This window comes from Hibiscus syriacus, unplaced genomic scaffold, assembly GCF_006381635.1.
Source record: "Hibiscus syriacus cultivar Baekdansim isolate YM2019G1 unplaced genomic scaffold, ASM638163v2 tig00003715_pilon, whole genome shotgun sequence".
Taxonomy (NCBI): domain Eukaryota; kingdom Viridiplantae; phylum Streptophyta; class Magnoliopsida; order Malvales; family Malvaceae; genus Hibiscus; species Hibiscus syriacus.
In genome coordinates, this window is record NW_024061980.1 from 388095 (window position 1) to 411874 (window position 23780).

The 23780-nt window shown below is 31.7% G+C and overlaps 3 protein-coding genes across 5 annotated transcripts; all 3 read right to left on the reverse strand.

The window, feature by feature from the left end:
* Positions 1–2089: 2089 nt before the first annotated feature.
* On the reverse strand, positions 2090–4316 carry LOC120179509 (ferredoxin, root R-B2-like). Of its 2 annotated transcripts, none has more exons than XM_039185097.1 (2): positions 4215–4316; positions 2090–2689 (listed from the first exon to the last, which is right to left on the reverse strand). In XM_039185097.1, exon 2 carries the CDS (start codon positions 2679–2681, stop codon positions 2226–2228), a length of 456 nt encoding a protein of 151 aa, XP_039041028.1. In that variant the 5' UTR covers positions 2682–2689; positions 4215–4316; the 3' UTR covers positions 2090–2225. The 2 variants fall into 2 exon arrangements, with proteins under 2 accessions (XP_039041028.1, XP_039041020.1); XM_039185089.1 differs by having other exon boundaries at positions 2104–2686; positions 4215–4276.
* A 13292-nt stretch (positions 4317–17608) lies between these two features.
* On the reverse strand, positions 17609–22092 carry LOC120179950 (60S ribosomal protein L10a-like). 2 transcript variants are annotated; one of them, XM_039185407.1, is made up of 6 exons: positions 22080–22092; positions 19351–19393; positions 18566–18785; positions 18231–18396; positions 17852–18057; positions 17609–17728 (listed from the first exon to the last, which is right to left on the reverse strand). In XM_039185407.1, exons 2-6 carry the CDS (start codon positions 19353–19355, stop codon positions 17675–17677), a joined length of 651 nt encoding a protein of 216 aa, XP_039041338.1. In that variant the 5' UTR covers positions 19356–19393; positions 22080–22092; the 3' UTR covers positions 17609–17674. The 2 variants fall into 2 exon arrangements, with proteins under 2 accessions (XP_039041338.1, XP_039041334.1); XM_039185403.1 differs by lacking the exon at positions 22080–22092 and adding an exon at positions 19510–19608 and having other exon boundaries at positions 19351–19400.
* Positions 21619–22757, reverse strand: LOC120179967 (protein BIC1-like). Its single transcript, XM_039185410.1, has 2 exons — positions 22224–22757; positions 21619–21709 (listed from the first exon to the last, which is right to left on the reverse strand). The coding sequence occupies exons 1-2, from the start codon at positions 22729–22731 to the stop codon at positions 21690–21692; spliced, it is 528 nt and encodes a 175-aa protein (XP_039041341.1). The 5' UTR covers positions 22732–22757; the 3' UTR covers positions 21619–21689.
* Positions 22758–23780: the final 1023 nt, after the last annotated feature.

Sequence of the window (23780 nt, forward strand, 5' to 3'; positions counted from 1 at the left end):
GGTCGAGAAGAGCCCAGTCTTCATTCTTCATGCCTTCTGGTTGCTTTCCTGAGAAAGGTTGATAAAGATTTTTCTGGTACAGAAAATCTTCAATCTGCATCTTCCAGAAGCCAAAGTCCGCACCATCGAACTTTTCAATTTTCACCTTCCCTTCGTCTGCAGCCATCGCTTCCACTCGAATCTGGCTTCTTTTAGATCGTTTCTGACAATTCTTGCGAACCACCGTGTATTAGAATACCACCGTCGACAAACTCGTATCGTCGACTGAATTTCACTATTCACGAAATTCACTATTCACGTGAATAGTAATGAATAGTAACCTCATAGAAAAATTGACAAAATTCACAACCAAAAGCTCTGATTACCAGTTGTTAGGAAATAAACGAGTCACAATTAATTTCCCTATAACCAGATTAGTGAGAATACGAAATAAAAGCGAAAAAATAATACCCGAAAATTGATAACGGAGTTCAGCCAATTGTGCTTACGTCTCCGGGCTGCTGCAGATCTTTTACTAAGAGAGAAAATTTACAGGTGTTTACAAAACACTCACCACTCACAAGAAAGCTCTCTAGTATAGGAAGAAAGAAATGTTTTGGGATGATTTTGAAGCTAAATGGGTAAGGGTATTTATAGTATAAACTTAGGGACTAATCTTTGAAAATACCCTAAAGTGCAATGACTAAAGTGAATTTACCCATTCCTATTTTCAACAAACATCTACCAAAATTTTACCAAACTTTGAAAAACATTTTTCAAAGAAACATTTACTAAACTTTGAAAAAATATTTTCCAAAGTTGATTGTCAAACTTTAAAACTTTTAACAAATAGCGACTGGGATTTATTATTTGGGGCTATTATTTGAAATTTATGGCTTAACCGGAACGCCATTGTTTTCGACTCTCCTATTGAGGACAATGAGTTGGTGTTACGGTATAGCTATCATCTTCTTGAATTCTCTCGGGTTGCTTTAAATAAAGCTTCTAGTACTCCTTCGAATGCTAGCACTGACGTACAGAGGGTGCGTCATTGGGTTCCGCCCGCGGATGGATGGATTATTCAATGTATATTGTTTTCACGCATTGATTGTGCAATTTTATTTATTCAAATAAAATTATAATTTTAAAGTTATAATATATTTGAATTTTATATATTTAAAATGCTAGTCCCATGCTATTATCTTGTTAATTAAATTGAAGACTTTTAAAAACCTTGGATGAAATAAACTTTTATATTTATATTTATATTTATTTTACATTGCTAAAAAGGTTAGAGATGCATTTGCAATGACCTTTTTATAGCCAAGGCCATTGTTTACACCAAAGAAAAGGCAGTTTCAATTTTTGCCCGGGAAAGCCAAGGATAGGGCCAACATTTTCTCTTTCCTTCCTATATATAAAATGCAGAGAAATAGGAAAGCTACAAAGATAAGTGGGAAATGGAGGCATAGGGATATTTGCCCTTTTGTGGATCATCATACGTGTTTTATCCAAGTTAATGTCACGTCAACAAATCATTCGTGTCTTTTCAAAAAAGTTGTTAGATCAATAAAACTTTTTGAAACAATACCTGACAAATAATTAATTTATATCATTATAATTTTTGAATAAAACGTCATAAAGTAGAATGCACTGCAACATAACCCCTTCAGACCATTACTTTTGTATCGTTTTCAGTGAGGTTGTGGTCAATGAAAAAGGTGATCTCATTTTATCAGTCATTTTTCTCTTGCATAAACCCTGCTCCCATTAAATCCTCAACTTTGTCTCATGCTCTTACTCTTTTTTGTTAACTAATAGTTAATTATTTTGATTTTTTTATCACTAAAAGCGGTACTATGGATATAAAAGAAATAGTTACAAGAATTGATATTTGATTTTAAATTAATGTATTCAAATTTAAAAAAAAAATTAAAAGTCGTCAAAATCAAATCCTATTTTCTTACTTTTATTTGTCTGCTTAATTTTTATGATAAAAAACAAAAATATATATTTAAATTAGTTTAAAAAACAGCTGTTATTAGAGATAATATTGACAGTTCCATAAGACGGGAAGAGCTTCAAGCCTTCAACCATGCAATACACAAATATGATCGAAATTCTAAGCCGATATGTCATTTCGGCAAAGAAACACTTTATAAAGAGCATGTATATTTACCCTTATTGACAGCAAATTTAGATAAGAGTTCATAGACAACTCCCAACTCATTCCAGACCACAAATACTTAGTAGAGCTCGCTTTCCTTGTGGGTATGAATCTCACAGTCTGAGTTTGGATACGAAACACAGGTCAGCACATAACCATCCTCCATTTGTTTTTCATCCAGGAAAGAACCGTCGGATTGATCCACAGAACCTGAAACCATTTTCCCCACACACGTGCAGCAAGCTCCAGCCCTGCAAGAATATGGCAATTCAACTCCTGCTTCCTCAGCAGCGTCCAAAATGTATTGATCATCGGTGGCTTCAAACTCGTTCACCTCACCATTTGGTCCTACAAGCTTAATCTTGTAGGAGCTTGCCATTGACGTTCTGTAATTGGAGGAACACTTCAAGCCAAAAGATTTAGAGATGCTCTTAACAGATCCAAGACATGTTGGGGCTTTGACAATAGCTCTTGTAGATCGATTGGAAATTGCAGGTTTAACAATGTAAGGGGAGGTAAGACTCAAAGTTTCCATCTTTACTCCTGAATCCAAGTAATATTTTTTAGAATTTTAAACCTTACTGATGATTATATTACATCAAAACATATATAATCAGAAAAGCAGGATGCCTAGTACAAACAAAGCTGAAAAGGTGGCAACAAAACCAAACAAATAACTAAGCAAAATCAGAAAGGGAACAGTGAGCTAATATTGAGATTGTTGATTCTGGGACAATGGCATGATTTATGATTCCTTATCAGCAACATTAATAAGCTGTTAATATAAATTCGATATCATGGGTAACATAATATAATACCGTAGTCGGTTGGGATTGTGAGAAGACATAATATCAGTTTCAAGGTATGAAAGAACTAGCATCCCAAGAAGTCATGTGTGAATGTTGTCTTTTATACGCTAGATATTCTCTACATATTTTATCTCTTCCTTTACTGGTTTACTACAATTCTCTCGTTCTTAAAGAAGATTGTATGTCAGACAAGTTAATCTATGGCCAGCTGTTTTTTACGCGCTTCTAAATACCTGTAAAAATTCTTAATAAAATAACAGTGAAACTTGTAGCCTGTTAATACTCTTGATGAAAAAGAAATGATATCATCCATTGCAGTATTAACAAGACAATTAATGTCAGGAGCACTATGAGAAGAGACAAGCTAAGGGCTCCCTGCTCTTCACTCGAGGCTCCATACTTTGAATAAATTAACAAAATATTGTTAAAAGAATATACCAGTGTTCCCTCAGAATAAGACCAGAACAGAACCAAGACTTAATCTCACATACAAGGGTTCAATTACAAGATCCGAGAAATATATATTTATGTTAGGTACATAAATCCTCCACCTCAAATCATCCTTACCTATCAGTATCATCTTTACAAATTCTAATAGTTTCATACAATTATTTATCAACTCCAACCATGCCCATTTTGGTTTCCCTTTCAACCTTTCTATCCAATGCAAAAGGATCATAACCCAATACTCTTTATAACAAAGATCAAATAAACTGAAATGCACTGTAAGCAAACCAAAGTAGAACTGTTATTATTACAAGCTTGGTATACTTATATGATATATGAAACCCATTTTTTCCTGTCTCCATTTGAGCAGCATAGAAGTCAATATCAAGGACCAAATTCTAAGAATTGTCAATCGGCACAAAAGCATGGATTTAACATTTCAGACAAAATAAACTAGGAAAGCATCCAAGATGAAGTAATGACTTAAACCTACAGAAATGATAAAACTTTTCTAATGTGTCTAAAAAATCTCCTTTCATTCTCTTCGAGTTTCAAGATTCAAACTTTTCCAAACAAGACTTGAAAATTTTCCACTACAGCCAATACAAGGAAATGCACAATCATACTTCTAACTTCTACAACATTCAACCAGAAAACCCAAACTTAGAGAAGGCAGAAAATGAACAAAAACCCAGATATCGGAAACAAGTATTCAGACTATAAAAGAGATCACAAACAAGAGATCCTAGATGTAGAGATAAAGATGGACATGCAAAATACTAAAGAAAAGGGGAGAGGAAAAGGGAGCTTACAAAGTAGGGGGAGCGGAGAAAGTGAGGGTATCGAAGTTTTTGAATCTTAAAAACCTAATAATAGTGATTGTTTTCTATTGATCTACTTATTTATATATTGAGAATGTTGCTCCAAGTTGGTGGCTTCGGCGTCTGGTATCAATGGGGTTTTCGGCTTTTGGCATTCGTTGGCAGGCAAAAAGCCAATGGCTTGGACTTTTTCTAAATCAGGTTAAAACGGTTGTTTTTTTTTTTTTTTTTTTTTTGATGTTTTTAAAACCGGATCGGACATTGAATCAGTGAAGGTACTGATTTATTGATTCACTGGTTCAACCGGGTTCAACCTCGGTTGAACCGAATTTTATATAAAATAATATATTTTTTTAATTTTACATAATATTCAAAGCAATATTAATATATATGTAATACTTTTTTTAAGTTTACAATATTAAAAGGTATAAAAATATCACAAGTCATAACATGTATAAATGAAAAACTATAAAATTAAGTAAAACAAAATGATTCAAATCAACTACAACATAATATTTAAGGTAAAACATATTAAATAATAAATATAATTATATAACTATAATCAAAAAAATAAAATTAGAATTTAAAAAAATCATAACAAATGATGTCATTTGGTTTAATTGTTTTAAAAAAAACATAGAAGAGTATCCCAAAAGTTGAAAGAGTAAAAATATGAGAACAAAACAATCTCACATGGCTAAGAAACATAGAAGAGCATCCCAACTTACTTCTATAAATAATAGAGGTAATTTGACATTCAAAATCATGGAGCCTTTTGGTGAGCACAAAGCGAACTATTCTTTTGCTTCAATTGAGCTCAAATTTTAGGTTTCAATTGAGCTCAAATTTTAGGCTTCAATCGAACTTCTAAATTTTTTTTTGAGTTTGAGCCTTTTCGATTTCAAGTTTTAATATTATATTTCGAGTTAATAATTTTTAGCTCGTGAGTTTTTGAGTCGAGTTGAGCTTACTTTTAAAGTTTTCGAGTTCGAGTCGAGCTCAGCAATACTCGAATTTGACTCGGCTCGTTGAACAAACGACGTTGTTTGGTTTATTTTTTTTAAAGAAAAAAAGTGAACCGGCGGTTCAAACCGGTTTTGCCGGTTTTCAGCCGGTTCACCCCGGTTTTCAGTCGATTCTTCCGGTTCTTTACCGGTTCTGTGCTAATCCGGTTTTGGAAGTTAACCGGACAGGACAGGCCACCGGCTCACGGTTCAACCGGTCGAACCGGCCAGTCCGATCCGATTTTAATAACATTAGTTTTTTTAGCTAAATTAATTGGCGCACTAGTTCATCTCGAATTTATTTTATAATTCATGATAAATGTTACAGTGGAGCATAAATTCGTTACGTTGATATAACCAATTTAATCAAAAAATAATAATATTACGACAAAATATTATAATTTAGACGAGTCCTCTAAAAGTAATATTATTTTTTTAATTCAATAAATAATTAAAAAAATTATTACGTCGAAGTGACGAATTACCTTAGAATTTAAAATAAAATAGTCGTCGGGCAACATAAAACTTTTGAATTTTAAAAAAATTAACCATTGAAATTTATCACGTCAATGTGACGAGTTTCGTCGTATTTTTCACATTCCCCCAATACTTATCAAATTTAACTTTCATTTTTTTCAGCCATCATTTCAAGCATTAGATCACCAATTTCTATCATTTTTTTAATGTAATCAAAGTCAAAACATGTTCATTGAAATATTGGGAAGAGGTAACATATTTTGTACCTGGAACTTTTTCAGTTATATCAAAAAAAAATCTTCAAGAATTTAACAAGGCGTCTTGCAGTTTCTCAATCTTCATTATTTGGAATACCACCTTGCAACATCACAATATTCAACACATTTTCCCCCAATCTCTTAAACGCCTTTTGAAACTTTAAAACACTTTCAAGCATCAAGTAGGTGTAGTTCCACCTAGTAGGCACAACTAATTGCACAATACTTTTATCTTGTACCCTAGCTTCCTTAATGCAACTTCTAAACTTATCCATGCGACCAGGAGATGCACGGACAAATCTAATTGCATTCCTAATTTTACTAATTGAAGAATTTCACTCTTTCAATCCATCTTGAACCACAAGATTCAAGATATGAGCACAACACCTAACATGCATATGTTCTCCCTTTAGAGGATGTGTATTCCAATCTTCCATTCAACTTTTCAAATAAGAGATTGCAACATCATTAGAGCTAACATTGTCAACTTTGATAGTACAAACTTTACTTATTTTCCAACTCTCTAAGCATTTTTCAATTTTTCTACCAATTGTCTCTCCTTTATGATTTTTAATTGGACAAAAACTTAGAATCCTCTTATGCAACTTCCAATTTTCATCAATAAAATGTGCAGTGAGACAAATGTAATTCATATTTTGAACATAAGTCCAACAATCAGTTGTGAGAGATACACCTTGATGAGTGTGATTAAACAAACTTTTCAATTTTTATTTCTCACTTATGTAAAGACTCCAACAATACATAGCAGCTGAAATACTCCCCGGAATTAGTGCTTAGGTTGCACAATACTCATAAAGCAAAGAAATCCCTCCCCCTCAACAAACTTGAAAGACAATTCATCCACAATTATCATTCTAGCTAGTACTTGTCTACATGCATCAACATCAAAATGAACACTAGTCAAGACACTGCTACCTCCCTACCCATCTTCCTTTTTCAATTGCTGAAAAGAAGAGTTTTTTTATGAGAATCACGAGTCTCTTTGGGAAACTTTTTACAAAGATACAACAAATAGTTTATCATATTACTTGTACCATTTTTTTGAGAATCACGTGCATAAGACTTTGCACACCAATTACAAGAAGCTCTACTTTTTGTGCTACAGGAGAGATATTTAGAAAAATGATCACAAGCCCATGATCTAGTATTACTATAATATTTTTTGTTACCTTCATCTCTAGGCTCAGGATTCTTGGATGTGGGTTCATCCGCAACTTTCCTTTTCCTTTTATCCTTTTCAACTTTAGAGCCTCCCACTTTGTTTTTATCATGTGCCTCTTCCAAGTTTGGTATTTCATTAGTTGATTTGCTAGACTGCACATTTTTATATTCCATTCTATCACTACTGTCATAGTTTTGAGCCTGCATCAATATAAAAAAATTAGGAAATTGATGATAGTGATATTATTAAAGACCAAAAAGGAATGAATGAATGTAATTCATTCATGTTCTTAAGGGAATGAATGACTACCTCTTCCATTCTTTGCTAGTTCAATCATAGCTTTATCTGAGGTAATCAAAAGACGCGGTATTAGTCTTCTAGTAATAAATTGGTTGCAGAACTAAATGAAAAAGACGATATCTTCTAGTAATAAACCTCTTCTAGTTGCTGCGACCTTGTCTGCGATTTTTCTATACAATCAAAAGGAACTCAAATTAGGTCCAGAAGCCGGTACAGTTCAACTCAAGATGCTAGATAGAACAAACCATGCGAGTAAATTGGTTTCACACAATCACCCTATAACAGACTAACCCATTATATCACAATCTCGAACAAATATTTCAACTGTGACAAAAATCAGTTAGAGCCAGACATGCCAAATATTAATTAGCTAGATTGTAATTTTCAGAATCTGACTTCCATTTTCAAAATGTTGCAATCATATATTATTTTTTGTTTTACGCCAAGAATAATAGGAGAAAACATCTAGATATATAAATGGTCAGACCATAAAGCTATTGAAAAAAAGCAACACAAATCGTATATTTTCCATGGAGTATGACCACATTGATGGACTATGAAGCACGAACACTCCATGCAGGGGTGCCTACCAGTGTTGAACAGACGTTCGACACAATGGAACATGTATCAAACATGCCAGAACTCATAGAAAACAAAATAAAATAAATTTAACAAGTGAGAAACATGACCAAAACACGTTTGGATACAGAAAGGATGTGAAACCAACACTAATAGCATAACGTCAATTTTTTCTTGGTCACGAGGACTTGCGCATAGGTATTGTTTTGTTATTCTCAATCTAGTAATTGAGTTCATGTAGTCTATTTTGTCGAAAGCTTGGAATTCTTAAGGCGGTGCTTTAAGTCAGGGGTTAATTTCCCTTGGAAACTGGGAATTCTTGATGAACAAACAATGTGCAGGGAAACACACAATACTTTAAAATCCTTGCATTTAGAATTTGTAAATCAGTATAACAGTAGGTAAAAGAATCTCTTGCATTTTGCATTTTCAATAGTATGGTTACAGCTTTAGGGACCTATATTATATATATTCAAGAGTCTTAATTGGAAAGTCAACTATACAAGAAATATGGAAACACTTATAAGTTAGCCTATAAATTTGGCACAAATCTGTAAACAATCTGTCTATATCAAACATGGTAAATACTAGAAATGGTAAGTCAACTAACAGAATTAATTGCAATTGTTCATGGAAAACTATTTTCTAGGCTCTTGCAGCAACATTTTAGAACATAGGAATGGATAATGCAAGTTAATTTAATTCTTATAATATAGATTCACTTGAATAATTTTCTCTTAGTAATTCAGATTATAGTGTAATAGACACTATGTTGAACATTTCAAATAGTCAATAGTTCCATAATTAATTTTGAGTAGTATAAAAGGAAAAGGAGATGCTTTGACAATATTGACACGCTAGGGAAAACTAAAGTAAAACATTGGCAAAATTTAGTTTCACTGGCAGAACCAGTCTTACTTCAAATTTGGAGTCTCATATCCTGCAGAGCCAAGAGAAGAACAATGAAATTAGCAGATGATCAAAACGATGGTGATGATTAATTGATTATCTTGATCTTGATGGCAACCGCTATGAATACTTCATGGAACAGAAATAAGCAGTTGCAGAAACAAGGATCAATTGAAGTAAATGTATAGTAAACAAAGTACAAAACCAAGATATGATATGTAGAAAAACAGAGTGCAGAGTGCAAACAAATAAAAAAACAATGAAGAAAAAGAAGTGCAAAAATGGGTGAAAACTAAAGAAACTTATTTTCCCCCATCCACACACACACACACACATATATATATATATATATATATATATATATATATATACCAACCCTTGAAGCTATTCAATTCCTAAACAGACTGTTCCTCATCAATTTGACACAAAATCCAAACATAAAATGACACAAAACACTCACATTAAAGACTGAAGCAAATAGATAAACAAAAGAAAAGTAAAGAACTTATGGATAAATACCGTAAACATCGTATGCAAGAAGAACAACAAGCTTGGTATTTTTTTCCATCGGAAAAGGTTGTAATTACAGGACAAACTTACTTGGGATGAATGATCAAAATTCTTGATGTAATCCAATCAGAGCCAAGAGAATAACAGTGAAAGTAGTAGATGATCATTAGTTATCTTCTCTCTATCTTGTTACTGGTCTTCGGTCACTCAACTAATCTCGTTTGGGTTGTGAGTGAGGGGTTGTGCTCGAGGAGGATGAGAAGAGGCGGAGTCGAAAGTGGGCTAGGGTTTAAGATTTTTGGCCATAAACTTAAAACGATGTCGCGCTTCATTGTAATAGATATCGATCGGTTTTGGTTTCTTCAGTTATTGGTTTTTTGGATCGATTTTCGGTTATTTTTTTGATCGGATTGGATCTGAACACCCTTATTTATAACCCCAATCCCAACAAATATAAACTAATATATTTTTCAAAAATCTTCCGTTGAAATCTTACTGTTGTTGTTGCTCGTTACCCAATAACTATAAACGACTAGTTTTTGAAAATATTTTTAACAAACTCTCAACAATTCAACATTGAATGCTCACACCCCTGGTATCTATGGTGCTCGAACTCGGGTCCTTAAGGAATAATAACAATTCATTTACCACGGGAGCCGCTTGATAGTTTTGTTAAGTCAAGACAAATCATAATTATGATTCCATTGATGATATATATATTTATACGATAAAATCTTTATAAATTAATAATATCGGGATTACATAATATTATTAATTAAAAAATATTAATTAATTAATAATTTAGTAACTTAAAGGAATTTTTTTGATTCAACGAACCCATATTATTCTTCATGAACTTGATAAGATGATTAATGGCTTTGGTTACCACAATAAAATGGATGTCAGTCATCTATTGGATTATCCATGTGAAAACAATATATATTTGGATAGAGGTGTTCATTCGGTTAAAACGGTGGCCGACCAAACCGAATTATCATTAACCGAATTAATTGAACTTTTTTTCTTTAACCATTAACCGAACCATTTTTTTGAAAATATTAACTGAACCAAATAAATTTCAGTTAATTTTCGAATTAACCGAATTTTTTTAAAATTTTCTAATTTATATAAAAATTGATTTTTTAATTAAAAAAACATTTTACAATTAATTTAAATAATATATAATTATAAAAAAAATTATATGGACTTTTTAATTAGTTAATATTGATTTAGGTTTAAAATTTATTGGATCTTAAATTATTAATTGAGTTTTAAATGGTTTGGGCTGAGCTCATATGTTATATATAATATATTTATTATTTAAATTTAATTTCGGTTAATTAAACGATTTCGAACCGAATTAACCTTTAACCGAATTCTAAAAAAATTATTAATTGTTCCCCGACCGAATTAACCGAACTAATTCGGTTCGGTCGGTTAATTCGGTTAAAATCGAAAAATGAACACTCCTATATTTGGAGGTCTAAAATCTAGAAAATAAAAATATAGCTAGTGCTATTTAAAATTCTATTGAGAATAAAATTGAAGATGATACAATGCATTTGCAACCAATTACACAAAAGAAATCACTCATAGCAGCAACAACTCCTTACAATTTTTTGTTGTAGTGTGAGAACTTAACGCCAAAACTTTTGGATGTAGCAAGGAAAGCTAGAGATAAAATACAACTAGATTTAAATTTTAAGAAAAAATAAGCAACAATAGAATTATATTTTACTAAGTTGTCCTAGTTATATTTGTAATTTTATATAACTATTAATTTATAATATTGACATTTTTCTCATATAGTTTTCTCTCATTGGAACACCATTCATCCATTTTTCTTTTTATCTTCGTTGATTGACAAAGACACCAACTTTAATGTTAGTTTCCAACTGTCGGTATTTTGTCATTTTATTTTCTTAAATCACATCACTATTTTCTTTTGTTTTTTTATTTTTAATAGGTCTGCTTGTGTATACACTCGTTTTCGTCGTGGGTCAACATGGTTTCCTATTATATTTTATAGTATATATATATATATATATATATTATATAGTATAAATATATGTATGGGTATATTAAAATATAGTATAGTTTTGAAAACAATTATTATATATATATATTATATTTTTTGGAAAAAAATATTATATATATTATATATTATAGTTTTGAAAACGATTATTATTATTATTATTATTATAATTGTAGACACTCATTTTCCTCCGTAATTTTTATAATATCGTAGTTTTTGAAATATTTTTTTTAGAAATCATTTTTTGAATATATATATATATAATATAGTTTTTAAAATCGTTTTTTGAAAATATATATTAATATATAGTTTTTAAAACATTTTGAAAACTTATATAATATATAGTTTTTTAAAAATATTTGAAAATATATGTAATATATAGTTTTTAAAAACGTTTTGAATATATATATATATATAATATAGTTTTTAAAACATTTTTGAAAATATATAGGTTTTGAAAACGTTTTTAATATATATAATTATTAGTATACTTATTATTATTATTATTTTCTTTTTATTTTTTTATTTTTTAGGGTTCAAGAATATATTCGGATCCAGCATAGGCTAAACAGGCTTGAATCAACCCAAGGGTCAATTAGGGTTTCACGGCTTAAGCAGGGCGCCGCACATATGGCACATGAAAGTCACGCGCGAGGCATGGAAGTCAGAGGCCAACGGCCGGAGGAGATCGAGACTAAACCATCCCAAAAATCCCGACCGAATGGTATGCATGAGCAATTATCTCAACAAAACTCGCACGAACCCAAAACAGAACCGAGTCAGTCGGATTTCCAATGGAAATCCCGTTATTTTCGGGACTCAAAATGGCCGGCTATGGGGTTATAAAAGCCTCGGCCGAGAGCAGCAAGAAACACACAAAGATCAAGCAAACAGAAACAAGAAATCCAAGCAACCCAAAACACAAGAGAGATCATTCGACTATAGTAAAAAATATATAAAAAACATCGAATCCTTTGCTGAAAGCCGCCGAGAAGAGCCAAGCACGTCGGGGGAGCCGAAGAGTCACCATCGAAGGTAACAAAAATCGAAACTTTCGATTCAGATCTACGCCTTCTGGGGCTTTTTTGTGAGTTGGTCTCAGATTTGGGTTTAGGGTATAAAAGGGCGGTCAGAGCGGCGGGGAGCCACTGGCGGGTGACTGGTTATCAGTCGGATGAGAGAGAGAAAGAGAGGGTTAGAGATAAGGGAGAGGATTTGAGAGTTGGGAAATGATATTTTTTTGTGATTTGGGGGTATTTATAAGGGACCACTATGTAATTAACCAATAGTTAAATTATTTCTATAGTCCCTGTACTTTTGAAGCATAATTCATTTTGGTCACCTGTTTCAATTTTACCTCCGAATTTTCAATTTATTCAATTTAATCCATGTTTATACTTTTTATATTTTGCAATTTAACCCCTCTAACTCTTTATTTTTCTCTTGCATCTCATTTTTAGTATCAATTTAATCCATTAATTTCAATTTGTTTCAATTTGATCCTCTAAATTCTTATTTTAGTTTTTTATTATTTATTTAAAAATTATTATTATTTCTTATTGTTTTTAATTTATTACATTTAAAATTTAACTTTTTATTTTTTATTTTATTATTATGTTTTTTGACCTTTGATTTATTTAATATTTTTTTATTTATTTATCCTTTTCCCCCTCTTTGATTTATTTTTTTATGTTTTTTAATTTTTTTCTCTCCCTTGATTTATTTAACAGTTATTTATTATTTAATTTGAATCGTTCTTTTAAATTTTAATTTTAATTTTCGCTACTAAGACAACCGACAAATTAGTTGGTACCGAAAGGGCAGTATAAGAGTGCTAATCCTTCCTTGACTGTAACCGATTTCCAAACCCGATACATTTCTGGTAAAACGCAGATCAGGTAAGATGGTGTCCGATCCACCTAACTATTTTTAAAATGATCGGTGACGACTCTAAAACGTTTTTTAAGTCGAAGCCCAATTCTGGGCCCAACCGATATATGACGTCTTTCGGTTTGGCCTGGAATTACGCTTCGACTATATATATATATATATATATATATATATATTATATAGTATAATTTTGGGGAAAAAACTTATATCTATCATATAATATCATTTTAAAAAATATTATATATATTAAAATAATATAATAAGTATCATATAGTTTTGAAAATATGTAAATATTTTTATATTTTATTTCATTTTATTTATTTTATTTTATCATTTCACGTTATTATTATTATATTAATATTAAATATTAATTTTTATTTACATTTTACAGGCCCAATACACCAAGCCCAACAGTAAACTAGGCATAAATCAAACCCTAACCCAAAAAGGCCCAAAATCAAACCAAACCCTAAACCCTGGCCCCTACTCAGCCACCGTCGTCGCCTATCACTGTCGCCTGTCAATCAAAGCCACTGCCACCATCGTCACCTCCAATTATCATTGTCTACAGTGAAAATAAAAAATTATCACTATAAAAAGATAAGGCCATTCGAATCAAAGAAAAGAGAGGGAGAACGGGGAAGAATCGAACGAAAAAAATGAAAAAGGAAAAAATGAAATAGGGGAATATAATCGAAAATAAAAGGGGCAGATTTGGGAGAGAACCAAAATAAAAAGAAGAAAAGGAGTTTATCTCCAGGTCTTCATCGGTGGCAACTCTGGTGACCGAATGACATATCTGAATGGTCAGTTGAAGGAGGAGGCCGAAGAGAACAAGATACCTTGGAACCAAGTCGATCTGACGGTCCAACGACGAGATCGGAGGCAAGAAAGTTGAACAGTATCGGCCTCATTTCGTAGGTGCAAGGGTGATTTTAGGCTAAACTAAGGCCAAATCTGTGATCTAGGAGCCAAGACAAGTTTATTAGGGTAATTTGGAGTCAAATAGCCACCGATTATGGTGGCTGACGACGACAATCATGGCGATCGGTGACAGAGCGCCTTGCCAGACTCTGGAGAGATGCGAGATTGGAAGCGAGAGAGAAAAGAAAAAATGAAAAATGAGAGGGAAATGAGCTTTTATATATGGTTCAAAACGTTGTCGTTTTGACCCCTGGAGCCGCGCGTTTTGGTGAACGGTGTAATCTCAAGTTTGGTCCTTTCTGTTTTATAAAATTGTTATTTTGCCATCAATGCAAGTTTTACATAATTTACTTTGAGTCTATTTCTTTCCCACATTTTATTTTTAGCCACCGCATGTTTTTATCAATATCTTTGGTTAAATGACTAGCTTAATCCTTTTAATTTGAAATTCGTCATATTCTACCCCTTATTTGTAATCTTGCTCGAATTGGTCGTAATTATGCATTGAATTCTTCTTGTTTCATTTTTATTTAGCCATTGTACGAAATAACATGATTAAATACCTTAATAATTTCCTTTTTTACTTAGTCATTGTGCTATTATTTTGTTTATATTATTATTTCATATTATTATATAAAAATAATATATTAATATATATGCGTGTTATTATTAAAAATAGAATTTTAGTTACGTCCTAAATATCTAGTATTCGATAATATATTTACGTTATTGTTCTTGATAAGATTCAAGTATATATTTATATTTTATAAATGGTTTTTTCTGTATTATATATATATATATATATTTCAATAAAAAAATATTATTATTACCACCATAAAATTAATGATATTCCTTGTTAATTGTTCGACTATAATATGGAAGACCCCTAAATACCTGGGGTGCTCTTACGAGAGATATTTGAATAAAATATTCTAATATTATTATTTACTATTACTAAGTTAATTAATTATATAATTTATTCATTTTAAATGATTTATTATATTTTAATATACTTTTTGATATATATATATATATATATATATATTTAATTAGATATATTATTTTAATAAATATAAACGTTCATTTTTATATACCTATTTATTATTGTTGAATTATTTTGTTTTATTTACTTATCTATGTTTAGTTTTTATTTATTTGTCATGATTGGTATTTCATCCATTTTTATATGTTATTTTATTACTGTTGTATTCATAATTCACACATTTACTTTCTCGCTTTTTTTAATCAAAGGTAATATTGTTATGCTTCGAAATTACGTCAAATATAATTGAATTTCAATTTTTGTTAATTCACGTAGCAAAATAACATCGTTTTTAAATAAACCCAAGTGAATCAAATCATTCTCTTCAAATCAAATATAATCAAGAGGAGAGATTCATTAATTTTTTAATTCATTGAAATAAAATGATCGTAACTTAAATATTGAAATCAAATTTGTAAAATTACATTACCTAGACAACATATAATTGAAAATATCGATTTTGGGCGTTTTGGGGGTCCTAACCTTTCCCCACATGTAATCGAGTCTCTAACCCTTTAAAACGAATCTTTGGTAAACACAAACCAATTTTTTATCTTAAAAATTATTTTGTTTTAATTGTTTTAAAAGACGTTTTTATGTATTCGACATACCTAACCCAAAAGTCGATGGCGACTCTAAATTTTAAATTAAAAACAAGTCCAAAATTTTCAAAATAAAGTCATAATTTTTTTTAAATTTAATCTATTTATTTATTAAAAATGGTTATTACACTAAGCTTCTATGCATCTATTAACAAAATAATTTGTATGATAATTGAACTTTTATCTGTAAAATATAGGGAAATTCAGGTATATCTGAGTCAGAGAACAGAGAAAAGAAGACGAGTTTAACAAATAAAGTCATCAAATAAACACATCACGAGTTATTTTGTGTCCTACAATCACAGGACCATATATACAATCGTATTTATGAAAATAAACTCAAAATAACTTCGTTTTGTATATCAGGCTAAAATCATGTCAAGCAAAAAAAGTGTAGGAAATTTTTTAAAACTTTCCAATAAATACCTTACTTTATGCTGTCAATTGCATAACTAAGGCTCTTAGGGGGCGTTTGGTTCACGGTACCTTTGAAAATAACATTACTGGAATGTAATATAGGAATATTGTATTACCTTGTTTGGTTTGTTTAGCAGGAATGTAAGATTACAGTGTTTGGTTGAAAGAATATAAAATTACTTGGATGCATATTTTATCAAATTATCATTGTGATGTATTTTTTTAAAGTTAAACTTTAATATTAATTTATAAATATTTGAATGAAAATTCATAAAGATGTTTTAATAGTTATACTATTTAACTTTTGAGGAGAAATTACATTTAATATATAATTAATATAATTAGTAAATTAAATTTATATTTTTAAATAATGTTCATAAGTATCATATTCAAAAGAAGAAATATAAATTATTCAAATATCTTTCATTGACTCGCTATCAGTTTCCCAGCATTGATTGTCTGTTGCTCTCTGTTTTTCATCAACAGAATTCTCTTAAATAGATACACAGTCAACTAGATTGTCAGATAATCATGGTGTTATTATGATGATTATGTATTTAAGTAATTCTTTGATTGTCAGCTACACCAATAAATATTGAAAAATATAGATATTGTTGATGGATCAGAGTTCTATCCTACAGTCACGGTATAAATTTATGAGCAGTACCGGTCTTTGTAATAACAAGAAAAATACAATACAATTCATATATGTAATAAAATATGTAAGTCTTCAAATAGTTCATGAAAAAGAGTGATCGTGTAAGTAAATTAATTCTACACTAACATGTAAACACCAAGAAGGACATGGCAAATGTTATGTCCTACTGCTCGATTCAAAAGCAAGGAATTAAACGGGGTTATCACATGTGGCAATGTCAACGTGAACGTATAAAACCTCAAATTGCTCCAGCCATTTCTACCTTACCTTACCAAAAAAAATCTAATACAGAGGCAAGATAACTTTCATAGTATCGTCTCTCATAAGGTCCATCAAATTGAGTGCTCTACTGTTGCATATATTTAACTCTTATATCGCAAAACTTCGTTCCGCCAAAAAATCCTGGGGAGAATGATTCAACAGTGTCAAATTGCATGAATCAACAACCATATGCTCATCAAGGCTGCCAAGTTCAAACCATGTGCCACAAGAATATTAAATGGATGGTAACTTAAAATTCATGGAAAAATCAGTCGATAGGCAAATCAAGTCAAAACTTACAATGTCTAAAATTCATAACATTTCTGGGGATACCAACAAAACAAAAAAACTGATTTAGAATTAATCCCACTACTACTTTCATTCCGTACAAAACAGAAGCAACTCAAAAGATTCTGTTTGAAGGGCCCATGGTGCTCTTCAAGTATAGGCACCTCACCTGCAACCAAAACAGATTCCAAATTCAATCAGATTACATAATCAACATCATGAAAATAATGCCAAAATCCCATATAAGAGGGCAAGCAACCTGAACGTATGCCAAAAAGATAAGAAAACTCACATTTTGCCAGTTTTTCTTCAATAATGAAACAAGGAAATTGACACTCATTTGCACATTTTGGAATATCTGCTTCTCCTCCATGGCAACATTTCCAACGGCCACACCCATGCAAAGAACCTTCTTCAACTGGAACTTAACCATTGCCTTGGTCTCATTCACCTTGGACTCTAGGGACTCTTGGTGAGTAACAAGGGTTGGGAATTTCCCTACATTTGTGCATGACTTAGCAATGTGAGGTAAAAGTTCATAAATCATAACTGAAATGCAAAATGAGTGAACTTAGGACTTCCTACAAATGCCTTGGGAGTGCAATGTTAATACAGCTGAAAACATGCCAATAACAATGCTTTTATTAACAATGCTTTTATATGTTACTTGCCTGCTTTGTTGAGACCAGGACCTAAAAGACGAGGGATTTGCTTGATGACAGATTCAGAAGCCAAAAAAGCATGATACTTCTTGGCAAGCTTCTTCACTAACTTCTTATTCTTGTTTAGTTTTTTCAATGCTTCTACATCCATATAATCCAAACCAATTTTCTCTGCCTGTATTATTAAACCATTCAAAACAAAAAGTTAAATGCAAAAATGACCATTCAAATACTAGATGTATACACTGAGCATAATGCGCATCTTATACCGGATTCCAAAAATAAAGCATTCTTCTAAGAAATATAAACAAACAAAATTTCACCGAAGAAATCTGCAAAATCACCTCTTCAACGTGTTGAGCATCTCCAAGCATGCAAATTTTCATCTTGGGGCGTGGAATGTGTGGCAGCTTCACAGATCCACTGAAACGCTTATCCTTTTGGGGATCATAGTTTTTCAGGCCAACTTGGAGTTCAATAGTCTCAGTAAATTTGCGTTGTTTCTCCTTGGACTGAGCTACAATTGTTGAAATTGCTTCTCTAAGGGCATCACTCTGAAGCTTACTGTAAATAAGAAATCCAAAATCTTTAAGCAAAGAAAACCATAAACAACCAGATAACAAAAGAATAATCCGGGCAACTTAAACATCTCAAACTGAAAAAAAAATGAGCACCCCAGAACACAAAGATCAAGCCAATGCTTTGAACTAAGCTAAGCAAACCCAGGAATAAAGGTAGTTCCCCTAACAAATAATGCTGATCCAAAATTGACAACTATGATTTACCGTCAAAGCTAAAATTCTACGACAAAGAGAAAAAAAGTGAGAGTCTCTAATATGAGTAAAAACTAAACACACATAATAACAACGCCATTTTCAAATATTTCACAGATTAAAATACACAACAGATTATTCTATATTTCTATTAAATACAAAGGATTCAAACTCTTCTAATTCGAGTACAGTAAATCAACAATCAGTAGAAAAATTAAAATAGTCTCATCTCTGAATCAGTAACTAATCAATGTACCTAAGAGGATTATCCTGGAAAGCACGTATGAAAAAAAAGAATCCAAAATCTACTAATCCGTGTCCAACAAATCAATAATCAATAGCAAAGTTAAAATTACCTCATCTCTGAATCTCAGTTCTTTCCACGAAGCAAACTATGAACTTTTACCTGCAAAACAACGTTACCAAGTCATTAAAAAATAAGATCCGTGAGGAAATGGGAGTTGTGACATGGAACGGTTTAGCGATAAAGAGAGCAGTTAGTAGGTAATGCATACCAGAGAATAAAAAACCCTAGCCGGTCGTGGCTTTTGGGGAAATATATATACAGGCGGTGCAATAAAATGATATTGAGCCATTGGCAGTCAATCCCAAGTTCATTTGGTCTAAGGGCTTGGTTTCTGTGAGTTGAACCCGGCTCAGATTAGAAATAGATTGACTCAGCCCAAACACTTATTTTTACGACTAAACATGCACGTTACTTGTTTTGGCCATGAATCAAATAAATTATCCTTGTTTTTTTCACTTTAAATTTGTTAAAACATTTGCTTCATCAAAGAAATATCGAGTAATATAATTCTTACCATATTTATTCTATTTTTCTATGTAAATTTTTATTTTTATTATATTATTCAATTAAAAAATCACATTTATCTCGTATATATATTTGACCATCAAATTCATTTTCTAAATTCATCCGGTTCAGTCTCCGCCTAAGAGCCTTTCTCTTCTTGAGTTTATAAAAAACTTTTGGCACTTGAACTTTACGCTTTTTTTTTCGATTTTAAGATTTCGTCTTGTTCAAATCAATCCGCTTCGCACATCTGATTTTGGTAGATGAGTCTCTCAACAAAGATTTTTTGCATACACAATAACTCAAATCGAGACCTTGTTCAAGCAATATTAAACTAGTTATCACTTGAACCAATCTCTATCGATAACTTTAAGCCTTTTTTCAAACCATTACTTAAAAAAATGATTTCAAATTAACACATGAACTAGGTATTTTCTCCAATACTTAAAAGAATTTTTATTGTCATATTAGTACCTGAATTCTAATTCCATTTATTGTTTTGGTACTTTAATTAATAATTTTGTTTAATGACGTCATAAATTGATAATGTTAGATCAATAATGACATAAGACAACTTTAAATTTTATTAAAATCTATGAAAAATTAATAAAAAAAAACAAGTTAGAAGATCTCAAATCTCATACAGTTCATGCCTAAAACACTTGTAATAAAGCAAAGTCATCGATGTTGTGTCGGTTCTTTTTTCAATAGTTTCTACACGTATTGATTTATATAGTTTTAAGAAAATCAAACTCTAATTAAGTGCAAAAGCGAAAAGAAAACAAATAAAAACAATGAAAAAAGAGAGAAAAATATTATGATTTTAGTCTAAAAAACATATGAAATGTCATGAGTAAATTATGTGTACTCTATGTAGGTATTTACAAATGAAATCTGCCTGAAGTTGTCTGATTAAAAGAAAAAGGTTTTCGTCATAATTTTGGTGATTAAGGGAAAATAATGGGTGACAATTCATTAGAATGAGCCAATATACCTGATGGAACACCAAATCCTGATGAATTAATGTCTTTGTTAATCAATGATGTCAAAGATGAAAACCCAGAAGATGAACAACTGCAAGAAAGCAGCAAATTCCTACTGCAACCTCCAACAATGGTACCAAACCAGCAGAAGAATCATGCCGTTATGTGAGATGTTGAAACTGTATCTTCGTCTTTCCTAAAGGATTAAATTATTCAGAATAAGATGATGAGGATTGGAGGGTGTTTAGTGAGTCCACTAGGGTTCACTTATACTCAAATGCATGCTTTGCCTGCACATTCACCATTAGGAAGTGATCTTCAAAGCTCGATAGAGTTGTTCGTAATGAATGATTGATCGGTTAACATTAAAGGACGAAACCAAATGCAAGAAACCATTGGAGAGGACAAAGAAAGAGGATGAATAAGACCAGAAACAGAAGTTCAGCTGCAAAATCTCGAGCCAAGGCTCAGGTAGGTATACTGTATACATACATTTATAGCTAGCAGAATCCTGGAACTTAGCCAAGTTATGTCTGGAATTCGTACTTCTTTTTCAATATAATGAGGCTATGATCTCCATTCATTCTTTTATAGGAGCATACGAGATTTCTGGGGGGGGGGGAAACTGGTGCAATTGAGAAATGATAATGCTCATTTGATGAAATTACTTTAACTGATGAGAGACCAAACATTTCTTCTTGAAAAAGATATGGAAGAAAATATACAGATTTTATGTAAAAACAGAACTTATGGCCGTATATATATATATATTAAACGTTCTTAAGAGAAATAAATACATACCCCATAATTTTAACTGTGATCTATATATCTTGAAAACAGTCATATTTTTGCATTATGATCGAGAAGCGGCTGAACAGAAATGATAACCCGCCAATTCCTTTTAGGTTGGATGTTTAATACCTGCGTGGAAAAGGATTGAGCATTGTATTAATTTCTTCTGCTGGATGTACAGGAAAGAGAAGAGATTGAGGAGAAAAGGCAAACAGTGTTTAGAAATTAGAAGACTGCATATATAGGGAGGTTGAAGCTCATCAAGATCAATGGTGGTGAGACCAAATAACAAAAGGGGATTGTATGGTTCATTTTAAGGCCAATAGATTCATCATTATACATCCAATATAGCAAGATCCGAGTATATAATTATATATACTGTAAGAAACTGTTTGCCTTTAGTAGACCAGTTTAACAAAAATAAAGAAAATAGATCAAACTGCTGCAAGATTTTTGATAATCAGATCTCAGCATTAATGGGTTCATAGAGTGCATAAACATTTCATCAGATCTACTTTATATTTGTACCTAAAAGCAGTGGCTAGTTAATGAGGTTTACAGACTTTGTGATCCGAAACAGATAAAATGTTGTTTCCACAATAATATGGAAAGCATCAACATGAAATAATTACTCAACACATACTTCCAAGCCTCATGAATCGTTGAGAACTGCTTCTTCTTCCCTCAGCCATAAGCGCTTTACGAGCAGAAGCGAGTCCAGAGGGAGCTAACAATGAATCAAAAGAAGAACAATCCATCCAGTCTCTAAGCAACTCTTCTTTACCCCATTTATCAGGTATCGAAACTCTTCCTGCAACCTCTTCTCTGTGTCTTTTAAGCCTTTCACGTCCCGAATCCTTGTCGTTTCCATCGCTGCAGTTCCCTCTAGGAACCAAAACTGACCCTTTTACAACACTGCAACTATAAGACTTGTCATCTTCATTGCCTAAACCATGCATATTGTTGGAGTTGATGGACAAAGTCGGAACACGAACGACAACGGGTTTCGACGGATTATGATACCGGGGACTGGAACTAATACTAGACATGTTGGTGTTGCAGTTGCAGCTTGATGATGTGATGATAGTGTGCAAAGAGGAGAGGGTTATATATAAAGGGGGATGTGGGGGAAACGGAGTGCACGTCACCATATGATGGGTTTCTATGGTTTTCAATACATAAACGTTTCATTAGAGCTTAGAGTCTCACGATTGTGTGGCTCTTTCATGTGCCACAAAGAAGGGTGAGAGGTGGTGGACCGTGAATAATGGTGCATAGGGTCCAATGTGGTTGGTGTATTGGCTTTTAGATGAGGTTTTGAGGTGGACAACCGTCTGTATGCACAAAACATATGTTTGATTTTCTCCTTGGGGGAAAGATGTGGACCTACTCCAAACTAAGGTCAGATATTTTCTCCCACATTTTACCTCTAAATTTTGTCCAACTTTATATGTTTGATTTTCTCCTTGGGGAAAGATGTGGACCTACTCCAAACTAAGGTATATTTTCTCCCACATTTTACCTCTAAATTTTGTCCAACTTTATTATTTATTTATTTTATAAAATATTATTTACAAATTATTTTTTCTCATCAAATCTGTTAATATTTTATTTTATTTTAATTAATCTTGAGTAAATATAAGATAATATATGTTCAAAGATAACTCTCAACATTTTGACATTAAACGCTTACACTCCTGAATGTCATGGTGCTTGAACCCTAGTCCTCAAAAACCACTTGATTCATGCTATTAATATTTTATTCTTAAATATATATATATATATATATATATTTATAATTTTTATGGTATTTTATCTATTAAATAATATTAAAAATATTAATTAGACGGCTGAAAGGGAATACGAGAATATATATATATATATATATATATATATAATTAAAGAGGCATAATTTTAATTAAATATATTCAATCAAAGGCGATGATATTTAAAATAATTTGTGAATAGTATAACCATACTCACAAACTCAACAAACAAACAAAAATTCTTCGGTTGAACCCAACTCATTGGATACAGGCTCTCAGTCGGATTAGAATTTTTCAAAATCATTTTACCCAAACCCAAACTCACCGAAATTCGCTAAACTATTATCAAAGAAAACTTCTAATTGGGCTCGTGAAGCCCATTCAACTCCTAACACAACTCAATCTTTAGACAGATCTACTCAATAGTGAGTAAA

What these genes read in the sequence shown, in the direction of transcription:
- LOC120179509 (XM_039185097.1), bottom strand. Translation starts at nt 2,681, where the DNA reads ATGGAAACTTTGAGTCTTACCTCCCCTTACATTGTTAAACCTGCAATT.
- LOC120179950 (XM_039185407.1), bottom strand. An exon ending in ATGCTCAACACGTTGAAGAG is followed by an intron (nt 18,397 to 18,565) that starts GTGATTTTGCAG and finishes TTAATAATACAG; the next exon opens with GCAGAGAAAATTGGTTTGGA. An exon ending in TGAAGAAAAACTGGCAAAAT is followed by an intron (nt 17,729 to 17,851) that starts GTGAGTTTTCTT and finishes TTTTGGTTGCAG; the next exon opens with GTGAGGTGCCTATACTTGAA.
- LOC120179967 (XM_039185410.1), bottom strand. Translation starts at nt 22,731, where the DNA reads ATGGTGACGTGCACTCCGTTTCCCCCACATCCCCCTTTATATATAACC. An exon ending in ACGATTCATGAGGCTTGGAA is followed by an intron (nt 21,710 to 22,223) that starts GTATGTGTTGAG and finishes TTTTCCACGCAG; the next exon opens with GTATTAAACATCCAACCTAA.